This window comes from Adiantum capillus-veneris, chromosome 3 (genome assembly GCF_014529385.1).
Source record: "Adiantum capillus-veneris isolate H3 chromosome 3, ASM1452938v2, whole genome shotgun sequence".
Lineage (NCBI taxonomy): Eukaryota > Viridiplantae > Streptophyta > Polypodiopsida > Polypodiales > Pteridaceae > Adiantum > Adiantum capillus-veneris.
In genome coordinates, this window is record NC_140933.1 from 148,576,531 (window position 1) to 148,590,310 (window position 13,780).

Below are 13,780 nucleotides of genomic sequence, written 5' to 3' on the forward strand. Positions count from 1 at the left end.
GTATAGAGTGGAACTGGAATCACTTCTGGATTTGTAGCCAAATGACGCAAACGTCTCTCCATTTGAAAGAAGTTAGGGAGCAGAGAGAATGAATATCCCTATTCAATTTGGGAATATTCGGTTGGTCTGAGAAGGAAACGTGAATTGGGTAAGAAGTATACGGAAAGATGCAAGCACATGAATAAAGATGGGTTTTGAGAAGCTTTGAAGTGAAGGAGAGTTTTTTTGAGTGCTTTTGGGGAAAGCAGATGCTTTCCCGCGAGGGAGTCTATGTCTGCATTGCATCTGTGCATGAGTTTGCATGTAGGGACACAGGGGGAGTGCCGTGTGAGCATTGGTTTCAGCATTGCGTGCGGGAGCAGTTGAGACACGTGTAGACGTGTTCGTTTCGCCTAAAACGATCCAAGACAAAAAATTACAGCCTGTTGAGTTTTCTACAGGTTTAGGGTTTCGCACCTAAACTACAAGACATCTCCAGGGGAGCCTTGGGATGCTTAAACAGGGCTTTGAGCACGTGACAATGACAAAACAAGGAATGACAACATGCTGAAATTGACCTGCAGCTCATTGGAAAGCTTCCAAATTGCAAGGGAAAGTGTTGTTGACGTGTACTTTTGTCCTATAGAGGGTTTTGCGTCGATGTGTTGGCGAAATGGGGTCAAAAACTTGCAATTACAGCCATGGACAGCTTGGTGATAGTTAGGTGAAAGTGTTTGGATCGTCTATTTGCAATAAGAATAAAGAAATACCGAAAGGGGTGCCAGTCTTTGGGGCCTACAGGGTGTCGCTGTCTGCATGGTAGCACTCTAGTTGCCAAGCCGTGCTTTGTTTGAAGTGTTAATTCTAGTCACATGTTTATTCGTGAAGTTTTCCTCTGTGTCGTAAAGTCAAGTAAAGTTTATCAAGTAAAGATTCGGGTGAAAGCTAATGTCTACCGCCCTACGGGCTTGTTTCAGGTGCTGTCGCGTTACATCATGTTGATTGGCCTTCCGAAATGTGCAAGGTCCGCTCTTGACGAGTGGAAAGACGAACGAGGGGAGGTTGGTTGTTTTTTGGGGTACCTGCCACTCTTCCAAAACACAGATTAGAGATAATGACACGCTCAAGTGATCTTGGGTCATGCGCATTCTCAAACAAGCAAAAATTTTACTTTGGGTCTTTAGGTTAATTTTCCGAGTGATGATATTGAACGCTATGAACGACTACACATCTCTTTGTTGAAATAGAAGAAACCTTGCGTACACACTAATCCTGAGTTATCACTATAAAATCACTTCCGTTGCACACTACATTGATATCGGTGCTAGACTAGAGAGAGGAGAGAGATACTGCGAGTGAAGGTTTTGTGAGTGTGAGAGAAAAAGAAGACTCGCTAGAGAGGTAGTTGCTTTAGATTGCACAATGCTGATACAACGTTCCTAGATGCTGATATGTTGATGGGATCTTGCTATTGATGGTTGTCCTAAGAGGCTAAGGGCTGAAATGAAAAACGCTTGTGGCTCCTCTGAGATCTGCAAATTTGACAAAGCTATGGGCTGATCAACTATGGTCGATGTCGAGGATGGGCTGAAAACTTAAAACGCTAGTGCTATGGTTGAGATTTGCTACTTCCAAAGAGGTTATGGCTGAAATCCGAGGCTTAAGGAGATCTAGGGCTGAATCTGCAGAACGCTGGCTGATCTGGGTTGCTAGGCTGAGAATTGATGTCGCTAGGCTGATCTGGTAGTTGGCTGAAAACGCCGAAGGTACTGATGCCAAAAACGTTGGTTGGATTTGCTAGTGATGGTTGAAAAACGCCATGGCTGAGGGTACTAAAGGGCTGGCTGCCCATAGGAAACTGTGGGTACTGTACTGGCTTATCTGATGACCCAATTCTTGGGCCTCTGGACAAGGATGCATTCAAGACACAGTTGGTTGCTGTTGTGAATGTGTTTTCTCGGTTGGTGCAGATCCCTAGGTTTATGGAATTTCTGCAAGGGCCACCAATGTCACAACAGACAAGGCAACGGTCTCATGCGGTAGAGGCTGTTGAGGCTCAAGCCCATGTCCCTTGTACGTCCCAACAAGGCAGGGAGCACTCTCATGTTGGAGAGTCAGTTGGGGCTCCAAGACAACTTCCTTTTGTCCACGAACAGGTGGTTAGGACGCCTATTCCACACGCTTTGCCTGGAAACCAGCAATATATGCTAGGAATAGTGTTTGGGAATATTGGCATGCAGCAAGGGTTTCAGTGCAACAAGGGCCAGTTTGGGGTGCCACATGGCAATCTTGGGATGGCTGGTTTTTCCGACCAGCCGGCTCATATGGCACCAGTGACTCAAAAGGTCAATGGCCAAGGGGCGCCGATGATCCCTGTTACAATGCCCATGTTGTATACAATTCCCTATGACAACTTCGGAGCGTTGGAAAAGCCAAAAGCCTAGAGAGAAGGTGGTGCAATTGTCAAGTTTGAAACTTTCAGCGGTTTTGAGGATAAGGCAAAGGCTCTTACTTACCTCCAGCAGTTTGATACAGCTTATGCAGGGGGGAATTTCACAGAGGCTCCTAAGGTTAGGAAAGCTGCCACTTTCTTGAAACGCAATGAGCTTACATGGTGGACGACACTGTTGATGCAAGGACAGGCAAATGTTTACATCTGCATGGCTGTCAAATGAATTTGAGGCCGATGTCATGACGGATTCGCACCAACTCATTGCGGCTACTTGCAAGAGCCTACAGGAGTGCAATCGGAGGTTCTGTAAAGCGTTGCTCTCAGTAACCTCCTACATGTTTGTGGCACTGACAGAGCAGATTGTGAAGTATTAGTATTGTACAAAGGACAGAGTGGCTACCCTCACTCAGCTTATGGAGGTTGCCAACATTGGTCTTGCCTTGTTGAAGGGAGAGGAAACTGGGTTTCATGGCAACGTGAAAGGGGGTCAGCAAAAGAAAAACTCAGCAAAGAAGCTATAACCGGCCTGCACATAGTAGAGGGCGATACTATTTCAATTACCTGTTAACTTTAACAGAGCACTGTGTAGAAAAGAGAACACAAATGCGTCTAACGACTAGAATGTCACTGCATACACGAGACCGACACCCTGTAGGCCCCAAAGTTGGCGCCCCTTTCGGTATTTCTTTATTCAATTGAAAGTAGACGATCCGAACTCTTAGATCAAACTCTCACAAAGCTGTCCAAACCTGGCGAGGGATGAAAACGCAGGTTTCTGACCTGATTTCGGCAGCATAACGGCGCAAAAACCCCTGTAAGTCAAAAGTACTTGTCTACAACGGATTCCCTCGCAATTTAGAAGCTTTCTGATGAGATGTACCAGAAATTCAGCGTGCTGTAATTCCCTGTTTTGCCATTGCCAGGTGCCCAAAGCCCTGTCCAAGCATGCCAAAGCCTTCTCGAGGCTCCCTTGATGTTCTCTTGTAGTTTAGGTGTGAAACCCTAAACCTGCAGAAAAACACAGCAGGCTGTAATTCTCTGTTTTGGATTGTTTTGAGCAGAGTGAATACGTCTAGGTGTGTCCCAAGGGCTCCCGCACGCAATGGGATAGTTCCCCTGTAAATTGGATGAGCTTTCATGCGAGAAAACTCTCCAAATTCGCAATCTTTCGCGATGGAATCGTGCGTACCTGCGGGGGATTAGCAATTAGCTAATCCGGTTCTTGTTGAGAAGGCTCTTGCCTTGGCAAATGCGCTTAATACCTTCAGAACTGCACATGATCATTTGAGTAGTCCAACTTATGGGGCATTACCATATGTGCGAAGGGGAGAGAGAGATGCGCGAGAGCAGATCATCGCGCTATATGAGACACGAGAAGGCAAGCTTTCCATTAAAGCTGTGAACTTGCACCCACTAGTCACACACACTGTAGGTTTCTTAATGTTCAAAAATCAGCCTCCATTCTCAAAATGGGCGTCCCCAGCTGGGATGGGCCGAGTGTTGACGTGTTGGTTCACCTCCTACTACTAAGTGTCCAGTTTGCCCCTTTGGTGACTTTGCGAGTGGCCCAAATTTTATTTGGCGCACACAGGCTTCCATGCTCATTAGAATTTAGTGCTAACTGGTCCATCAGTCCCAGACTGACCGACCTAGACTCTTGATGTGAGAAAGGTGTTCGGTCGCAGCTGTTTCACACTGGCCATGCAATTTCAACTTGCACCTTTTCAAGGGTTACGAGGAAAACAAGTAAAACGAAAAATAAATAAAAATATGTAGTACATATTGAAAGAAGGCAACAAGAAAAATACACCTCCTGGTGACAGAAGCCGGTTGTGAAAGTATTTCTTGAAGTGTCTTACGGGTCAGAAAAGGCAAGGACTCAGTCGAGACGTCTGAAGGATAGGCCAAGAAGAAGAAAAGGAAGCCTTTTGTGCGCAAGTCGTTCATGGAGAAGAAGGCTTTAATGGTGAGAACAAATGCTTTATATACGAGTAGCCTGGCCATTTTGCTGCAGATTGCCCATAGAGGAGGAGGCCAGCTGACGTAGAGGATAAAGAGGATAGAAAAGGTCAGAAGCCCAAATCCACGGCAGGTCTAGCGCTAGATATGGTGGGTGATAGGCCAAGTTCAGATGCGAGTGAATTATGTAGTGTGTGGGGTAATATTAGTCAGAGACCAGACAACACTTATCTTCTTTGATCCAGGTGCTAAAGCAAACTTTATCACACGAGAGTTGGCCATTAAGCTGGACATGAAAGCTAAAGAGATGGGGTACACGGCAGACGCAGGGTTGGCATGTCGTGGCCATTGAGAGTGTGTTACGCCTATCATTGGAAAGCTGCGTCTGCATATCTAGTCATATGTGGACAAAGATGAATTTTACATTATGCCACTGGAAGGGTGCAATGCGCTGTTGGGAATCCTGTGGATGTTCCGTATACATGGAGTGCTTGATGTCTTTAACAAGAAGATGACCCTTCAACATAGGGGCAAAACTCACATCCTTGATGTAAAGTCTGTCCCTTTTGCATCTGTTTCGGCCAATACAAACTCTTCCATCCATTTGGCATCCAACGATGGATAGTTCTTGAATTTCTCCAAATAGCGTCTTGCAACCTTTCCTCTAACCTTTCTTTCTTTATGTGCCAATATTTGTTTAGGAACAAGAATCTCATTTAATTTTTCCACTCCGGGCTGTTCTTCAACAAGCATATTCTGTGGCACATCACCAACAAAGGGCCTTAGAAGGTCGACATGAAAAGCATTATGTATTTTCCGGCCTTCTGGTAGCTTTAATGTAACAAACTTGGACACTCCAAGTCAAGAATCTACCGCGACAACACCAAATAACCACTTCAAAACAGTTAACAATTTAATTCGACACTGGCCCGTTGGAGTTCCGTGCCTATAGATATTGGCCCCAAAGACTGGCGCCCCTTTCGGTTTTTTTTTTTTTTTGTATTAATCTGAGTTCAAAGTACAAGAGTGCGGGCAGACACTCACACTCAGTCTCTGCGTCCAGATCCTCTGAGTTGTGAGGCCCCTGCCAGCTTATTAAGGGATGCCCAAAAGCAGAGCCTCAAAAGCTTCTTTTAAAAGTTGTCCATAAAAACTGAAAATTAAAAGCTCTCACTCTCTAGCCTTATTCAGTAAAAATAAAGCATTTCATAAAGTTCTCTCTCTCTCTCTCTCTCTCTCTCTCTCTCTCTCTCTCTCTCTCTCTTTCTCTCTCTTGCTGGATTTGCGTGGCCCAAAAGCTGCCCATGCTTTTGCGTAGAATAAAGCAGAAGCCCACGCAAATCTGCCTAGCTTTCTCCTGTTGCCGTAAATCCCGCCGTGAAAAGCGCAATCCTGCTAAAGCACGAGGATCCCTGTAATTTGGCGAGTATATCATCGATCCTAAGAATCGGAAATCTGTTCTTGATAGTGATTTTGTTGAGAGCTCTATAATCGATGCACATTCTCCAAGATCCGTCTTTCTTCAAAACCAACAACATTGGAGAGCAATACGGTGAAGTACTAGGCTGGACAAGACCCTTTTCCAAGAGGTGTTTCACTTGGTTCATAATCTCTTCGTTTTGTGCTCGGCTCACATAGTAAGGTGGCCGGTTCGGTGGTGTGCTTCCAAGAATCAGATCAATAGTATGATCTTCAGGACGAGCAGGTGGTAACTCACCTGGCAGGCTCTCTGAGAAGCAATCGGCATGAGAGTGGAGAAAATCTTGGCGTTCTTTATCAAGTTTAGACATATTTGTCCTATCCTCATCACTCAACTCTTTCATAAAGATCAAGTAAACAAACATACTGGATTTCATTAATTTAGAAATGGCCGAAGCCGATACAATAGGGACAGACTCGCCCTTCAGTTTAATGTGAAGTACAATGGTTCTGCCCTTCTCTGTATTCAATGTCGCTTTCCTTGCCCGATAGTCGACCACGGCGTTGTTCTTGTGGTACCAGGGAGTTCCCAAGAGAACATCACAACCTTCCAAAGGCATTATGTAAAAGTCCTCATGCCCCAAATACCCCCGACAATGCAACCGAAGTTTGCCAATGTGACAGGTGTAATGGCTACGTCCCTGTCGGGTGCCGCTAGAACTGCCTGCACAAGTGGTCCCATCCGATTGGGAGTGATCTCGAGCCGCGTCGCCAATTCCGGTGAAATGAAATTGGCCTTGGCTTCTCCATCAAAGAAAATCAGGGCCTCTTGGTCTTTCACTTTGCCCCAAGCTCGGCAAAGTTATGTACTCTCGTCCAACGTGCTGGGATCGGTACCCACACAGTCTGGAACCAGTCCTGTTTTCATCTTGCCTTTTCTTCCACGTTCCTCAGCTGCTCTCGAACTCTCAGGCCTTTTGTCATCCTTGTCATTCTGTTCTTTCTGTACCTTTTTAGGGCACGTCACGGAGATATGTCCAGTTTTCTCGCATCCAAAGCACTTCCCTTCTCTGATGAAGCGAGCCCGCTCCTAAGGAGTAAGCTTGGGTCGTGCATCCTTCTTTTCTGGGTTGCTCTTTCTCTTTCTACTTTCATTTGCTGAAGTCTGTTCGGCTCTTTGTGTCATGACCTCATCAGTGGTGTAGGTCAGACTGCCAAAGTGAATGGCAAAACCCCATTTCGCATGACTCATCAACTCCTGAATAGAAGCTGACTTCTGTTCCAAGCAGTGATCTCGGATCTCTGTAGATAGACCCAAGGTAAACCGCTCAATTTGTTCTTTGACTGAGATCTTCTTGAATGAAGAGGCGGGTAGAAAAGAGCTCCTGAATCTCTTGCAATAAGTGTCCACTGTATCTTTCTTGGTCATCCGAAGATGGTTCCAAGCAGCTCGTATATTGCGTTCATACTCTCAAGTCAACCAAGAAGAAATAAAAAGCTTCTTAAATTTCAGCCATTTACCTGGCGCAGTCTTGTTTAATAGAAGCGATGTCAAACTGCTGTACAAAAGACAAAGCCTTCGAAGCATCTCTATATCCCGAAGTCAAATTTAATGGATTGTCCACCTTCCTTAAACTCTTGGACTTTCTTGCTTTTATCTTCCAGAAAGTCATATTCGTTGGCTTTATAAAAATTCTTCTTCTTTGCATAAAAGTTGTTGTCGTCAGAGTCTGAACTGTCTGTAGACGAGTCCTCTGTAGAACTGTCTCTCACTGGGTGAGATTTAGACTTCTTTGCTTTTTTCTTGCCCTTTTCAAAGCGTTGTTTCTTGCTTCGCTTTTTGCCTTTGCGGTCTTCTTCGCTCGCGTCAGATGAGCTAGAAGAATTGTCAAAAGAAGAAGAAGAAGAAGAAGAACTGGGTACTTCTTCAAATTGAACACGCTTCTTCTGTTTCTTTGTCTTTTCAAATGTAGTCGGTGCTTTTCTTCGGCTTTCCGCCGTGCTTTTTAGCTTTGTTTTGTGCATAAAAAAGCTGAGCAATCCGTGCATCAACCACCTCTTCTAATTCCTTCTCTGAATATTACTTGTGAGCATAAGGTTCCTTGAGAGCGGGTTTTGGGGTTGGTGTTGTGGTTTTTTGCCACTGCGCATGCACTTCTTGAAAAGAAGTCTCCCTTTAATTTTGCAAATTTTGGGTCCTTCGCAAAATTGAGCATCATCTTTGTTGCATCGCTGATCAATTGACGACGCTCCATCTCTCGACGCTCCGCCTGAGTAGGCCGAGGCGGGCCATACTCCTTACCGGAATCTTCGTTGTGATCCCTTGCCACATCTCCAGATGCAGAGGGAGTTGATTGATCCTTGCGTGAAGCCATACGTGCCGCGGAAAAAAAAAATGGGATCGGATTTCTCATAGAAGAGAAATCGGCCGTGCTCTGATGCCACTGTAATAGACTTAGACACTCCAAGTCAAGAATCTACCGCGACAGCACCAAATAACCACTTCAAAATAGTTCACAGTTCACAATTTAATTCGACACTGCCCCGGCGGAGTTCCGTGCCTAGAGATATTGGCCCCAAAGACTGGCGCCCCTTTCTGTATTTCTTTTTATATTAATGTGAGTTCAAAGTACAAGTGTGCGGGCAGGCGCTCACACTCAGATTCTGCTTCCAGATCGTCTGAGTTGTGAGGCCCCTGCCAGCTTATTTAGAGAATACAAGGGATGCCCAAAAGCAGAGCCCCAAAATTTTCTTTTAAAAGCTGTCCATAAAAACTGAAAATTAAAAGCTCTCACTCTCTAGCCTTATTCAGTAAAAATAAAGCAGTTCATAAAGTTCTCTCTCTCTCTTGCTGGATTTGCGTGGCCCAAAAGCTGCCGATGCTTTTGCGTAGAATAAAGCAAAAGCCCACGCAAATCTGCCTAGGCGTCCGTACAGCCTTGCCACGTCATCCTCCGCGTGATTTTCGCCCTGCCATACAGGGAGCCACGTCATCATGCCAGTCTGTAGCAACCAGCCCACCAATGCGTGTGCCCGGGGTGTGTGTGTGCATTGGGCAGCCACGTCACCAGTTTGTGACATTTAAGCTCTAAGCTACATCGCTGATCTTTTCTGAAATTTGAAAAGGACCATAATCTCGCATGCAGAGCTTAGGAAACAAACGTTCCTTGCCTTTCCTTTTCCTTAACCCGGCCTTTTGAAACAGCAAAAGTACCCAATCACCAAGTGAAAATACAAGTTCACGACGGTGACAATCAACAGCTTTCTTTTGCTTAGCTTGAATCTTCTCGAGAGCAATCTTTATCTTCCTTTATGTTTCATCCATATTTTGCACATATTTGTCCGCCTCAAATATCTTGTCCTTAGTTTGCAAAAGGGGTCCTTCCACTCTCTCAAATGGTGCCTTGCCTGTTGACGTATGCACAGTGTTATTGTAAGCATATTCAACCAATGGGAGATGTTCTCGATTTGTCTTGTGCTCTGACACATAACCTTTGAGCAGATCCAAGATAGTAGAATTTGCCTCTTTTGATTGTCTATCAGTTTGTGGATGAAATGAAGATGAGAACTTTAGCGTAGTGCCCATGTTCTCAAACAAAGCCTTCGTCATAGGTGGATCCTTGTCAGTGACAATTGACTGAGGCATCTTGTGATACTCAAAGATATTGCTCATGAATATCTTGACCATGTGTTCTGGCTTTATCTTCTTTCTAACAGGAATGAAGTGGGCCTGCTTACTGAACCAACAAATGATAGTCCAAATACCATCATTGCCTGTTTGCATTCTTGGAAGATCATAGATTCTTGCAAAATCTGAATCTTCAGTATATTGTGTCTTGATTTCGTTTAGTTCACAATGGTACAGAATTGACACTGCTGAAAGTTGGGGCTTTCGTGACAACGCATCAACCACCACGTTCTTTTTACCTTGCACGTACACAATCTGAAAATGGACATTGCCCATCGCATGTGTTTCTCAGACAATTTTGTTTGTGTGAGAAGGTGTCGCAAGGTTTGATGATGTGTTTGGACAACAAAATTAACTCCTAACAGATAGTGTTTTCAACTAATGAGAGCGTGAATTACTGCCAGCAATTCTTTCTCATAAACTTGCAAGTTCCTTTTAGTCTTCAAAAGAATTCTGCTCGCATATGCGACTCACAGTAACAGGGAACGGGCGGACCGGCAGCATTACGTGCTGAAACGGCATTCTAGCGCGTAAAATTTGGCGAAACGGGTTTGGGAGCGTTTTGGCGTTCCGGATGCATTACCTAACAGCGGAACGGGTGGAACGGCCCGTGGGGAACGTTGGCGGTAGATTTGAATTTTAAAAAGCAGCGGTAGTTTTCAAAATTTGAAAACGGGCGGGCGCCAAGCCGTTTGGGGGCATTTCACACTTGAACCTTCGCAAGCTCCATTCCTCCATCGCATCCCTCTCTCAAGCTCTATCCCTGTCTCTCGAGTTTCAAGTCTCGAGGCTCAAGCCTCAAGCGTCACACTTGAAGTTTTATAGTCATGGTCCTTTTACTCCATCTTTCTGTCTATTGAGCTCTTCAATCTTTGCACTTCCTAGATAATGTTATTTGTGATGCGCTTAGTATGTTATGAGGTGTCTACAACCCCGGTAAATTGAATTTACGTCCGCAACCACTAACGCGCACAAGCGACATGTTGAAACATGCCTGAACATGATTCTAATTGTCCAACTAGATGTTAGAAGCTTGGTTTATAGTTGTTTACTAACTTATAGGGTGTTTTGAGGCTAATTTCAGCGTTTTTTTGTGGATCGTTCCGGCGTTCCTATTCCGGTCCCCGCCTCTATGTTCTAGTACAGTTCCGGAGCCCCCCGTTCCCGTTCCAAGTAACTTTGATGCGACTACTTGGCCATTCGGCATTAGAAGTGCACCAAGACTGTGGCCACATGCATCACACTTAACCACAAAAGGTTTCAAAAGATCTTGCAAAATGATTACCGGTTTTGACTCTTTCAAGTGTTTGAAGGCTAAAATTTCCTTGGCTGTCCACTTGAAAATAACTCCTTTCCCTTGCAGTGCATGAAGTGGCGAAGCAATCTCAACAAAATTTCGGATGAACCTCTTGTTGTAGGAACAGAAGCCTAGAAAGCTTCAAATGTCATGTACGGACTTCCAAGTCTGGCCATGACGTAATTGCTTCCACTTTGGTGGGATCCATGCGTACCCCATCCTTTGAAACAATGTGCCCAAGGAAGTGAATCTCTTCCAAAAGAATTCACTTTTCTTCACAATAATGAGTAGCCTGTGTTCTGTAACTCACTGAAAACTTAGGTCAAATGATCCCTATGCTCCTCTTCAGACTGTGAGACTATCGTGTCATCAAAGAAGGTACCCACGTAGTTTCTATGTGGTCTAAATATTCTGTCCATCATTCTATTGAATGTGGCAGGAGCATTTGTGAGACGGAATGACATGACAAGAAACTCGTAGAGACCAAATGTTGTCTTGATCGTAGTCTTATGGACATCTTCTGGCCTAATGCGTAACTGGTGGTACCCACTCTTTAGGTCTATCCTTGTAAACGATGACTCTCTATCAAGCCGGTCAAGAATGTCACCTATCTTCGGTATGGGGAACTTGTTCTTGATGGTATTTTTATTCAAAGTGCGATAGTCAATGTACATGCGCCACGAACCATCTTTCTTCTGAATCAACCTCTTCTAGAAGCTCGTTGACTTGACTCATAATCTCTTTCTGCTGGGCATGTCAAACCTGCTTCACTTGTCATACCCATGTCTTCTGCACGAATGCCCAACTCAGATGCCAATTCTGGTGATATGAAATTTGCATGGGCTCCTGGATCAAAGAAAACAAGCACTGTCTGGTCTCTTAACATTGCCCCAAGCTCTGTACAGTTCTGTGGCATCTATGTTTGGCTGGTCACCAACCAAATCTGGGACAAGTCCTGCACTGGGCTTTTGCTGCTTTCCTTTATGCTCTGACTTGTCATCCTTATCGTGTGACTTCTTTTGTGGGCATTAATTCGCAAAATGTCCCTCCTCTTCACAAATGTAGCATTTCTTGGCCTCTCTTAAGAGCTTTCCTTTCTTCAAAAGATTTACAAGAAAAATGCTTTTTCTGTCCTTGTCCTTGCCTCGGAGAAGATTTAGATTGCTTCTTGGACGTGCCAGCTTCATCAGTGGAGGGTTTCTTTGTGGGAGGCACAGAAGGCTTTGCTGAAGCATTGCCCTTGGCGGAAAACTGTTTACCCTTGGACCCCTTCTTGTGGCTATTAAACCCATTGGAATCTCCCTTTGACAAATTGTTGGTCACTCTCGCATTCTGAATTAACTGCACCATATTCATGACAGTAGTCTTTGTGTAGTAGTCCTTGATTTTCTTTGGCAATCCGCAACAGTACTTCTCAACGTTCTGACAATGCACAAACGTATAGGAGATTACTGGCAACAGTGCGGCCCAGAACTGTTTATTCAATTTCTCAAGATTTGCACATTGTTTAGCATTCAGCTCGTGCCATTCTATCATCACATCCACTTCAAAAGTGTTTGTAAGCCATGCAGGTGCAAAAAGTTGTTTGAATTGGACCCACGTTGTTGGGGCTTGACCCTGATTCAACAATGCGGTCCACCATTGAAGCGCATTTCCTTTCAGGAAAGTGGTAGCTTTGCGTATCTTCGAAGACTTTGTGAAGTTTCCTCTAGCATAAGCTGCACCAAATTGATGTATGAAGGTCAAAGGCTTCAGTTGATCCTCAGTTCCCTTGAAAGTCTGAAACTTCACTCCTTGCCAACCTTCCTTGTAATCCTTAGGCTGACTCAAAGGAGTCACATTCTCATAAATAGGTGTACGCAAAAGTGGTGCTCTACGATTGTCCATTCCAGCACTCGCATCACGTGTTTTACCTGTCATATCTGCATTTTGGCTGCGAAAAACCGGCCATACCAAATTGTGTTCTAGACACTCTAAATTGACCGCAGGCACCCCAAAAACCTGGTTGAACACCCATGTTCCCGTACATAGGGTTACCCATGCCTGTTTGCCTCGTACCGAACACATTCCCTGGCATATAACTTGTGTAAGGTCCAACCATAGCTTGGAAGACTGGTCACTGAACCACCTCCAAAATAACGAGGGTATGAAGTAGGTAAGGGAAGGGTCTGACGCATAGCATGTTCATTACTCTCTTGACCATTCACAAATGGTTCCGGTCCAATTAAAGCAAATTGCTTGGGATTAATGGACACCGCACGTTGCTCAACCACATGGGCTTTCCTTTGAGCATCACGAGTCGTCTGTGCATTGGAAATCTCCTTTTCTTGCACGGCTCAATCATGCCCTGTGTCGGAGCGTGAAAACCTTGTGTCGGAGCCTGTAAATCCTATGTAGGAGCCTGCAAGAACTCCTGTATCCTTGGGTTGTTAGCCAACTGCCGAAACATTTCCATGCAACTATGCAGTTGAGCTCTGAACAACTTGTCCTCTTCTTGAAGAGTTGAAGAAACTTTCTTTGTGCTGCGTGAGGAAGTTCCCTCTTTAGGTACTTGGTCTCTCTTCACTGCCATAACGACAGACTCTGTATTGCTTTCACCCACAACAATCCACGCTGCACTTTTTGAAGAAAAGTTGACTATCCCGTCGATGGAATCATATAACCGGCCTGGACACAGTAGAGGGGGGCACTATTTCAATTACGTGTTAACTTTACATAGAGCACTGTGAAGAAAAGAGAACACAAATGTGCCCAACGACTAGAATGTCGTTGCGCACACGAGACAGACACCCTGTAGGCCCCAAAGAATGGTCCTCCTTTCGGTATTTCTTTATTCAATTGAAAGTAGATGATCGGAACACTTAGATCAAACTTTCACAAAGCTGTCCAACCTGGCGAGGTTTGAAAACGAAGGTTTCGACCTGATTTGGGAGCATAACGACGCAAAAACCCTTGTAGGCCAAAAGTACCTGTCTAGGAAGGTTTC

At 44.8% G+C, this 13,780-nt stretch overlaps 1 protein-coding gene across 2 annotated transcripts in view; it reads left to right on the top strand.

Moving 5' to 3' along the window:
- Nucleotides 1-13,780, top strand: part of LOC147461909 (Sec23/Sec24 protein transport family protein) — a 62,320-nt gene that overhangs the window by 38,025 nt on the left and 10,515 nt on the right. The window contains exon 2 of one of the 2 annotated variants that reach the window (XM_086509380.1): nt 957-1,040. The exons of the other annotated variant lie outside the window; for it this stretch is intronic. Within the exon in view, the coding sequence (XP_086365506.1) occupies nt 957-1,040 (84 nt within the window). The remainder of the gene's footprint in view (nt 1-956; nt 1,041-13,780) is intronic. 2 annotated transcript variants of the gene reach the window in all.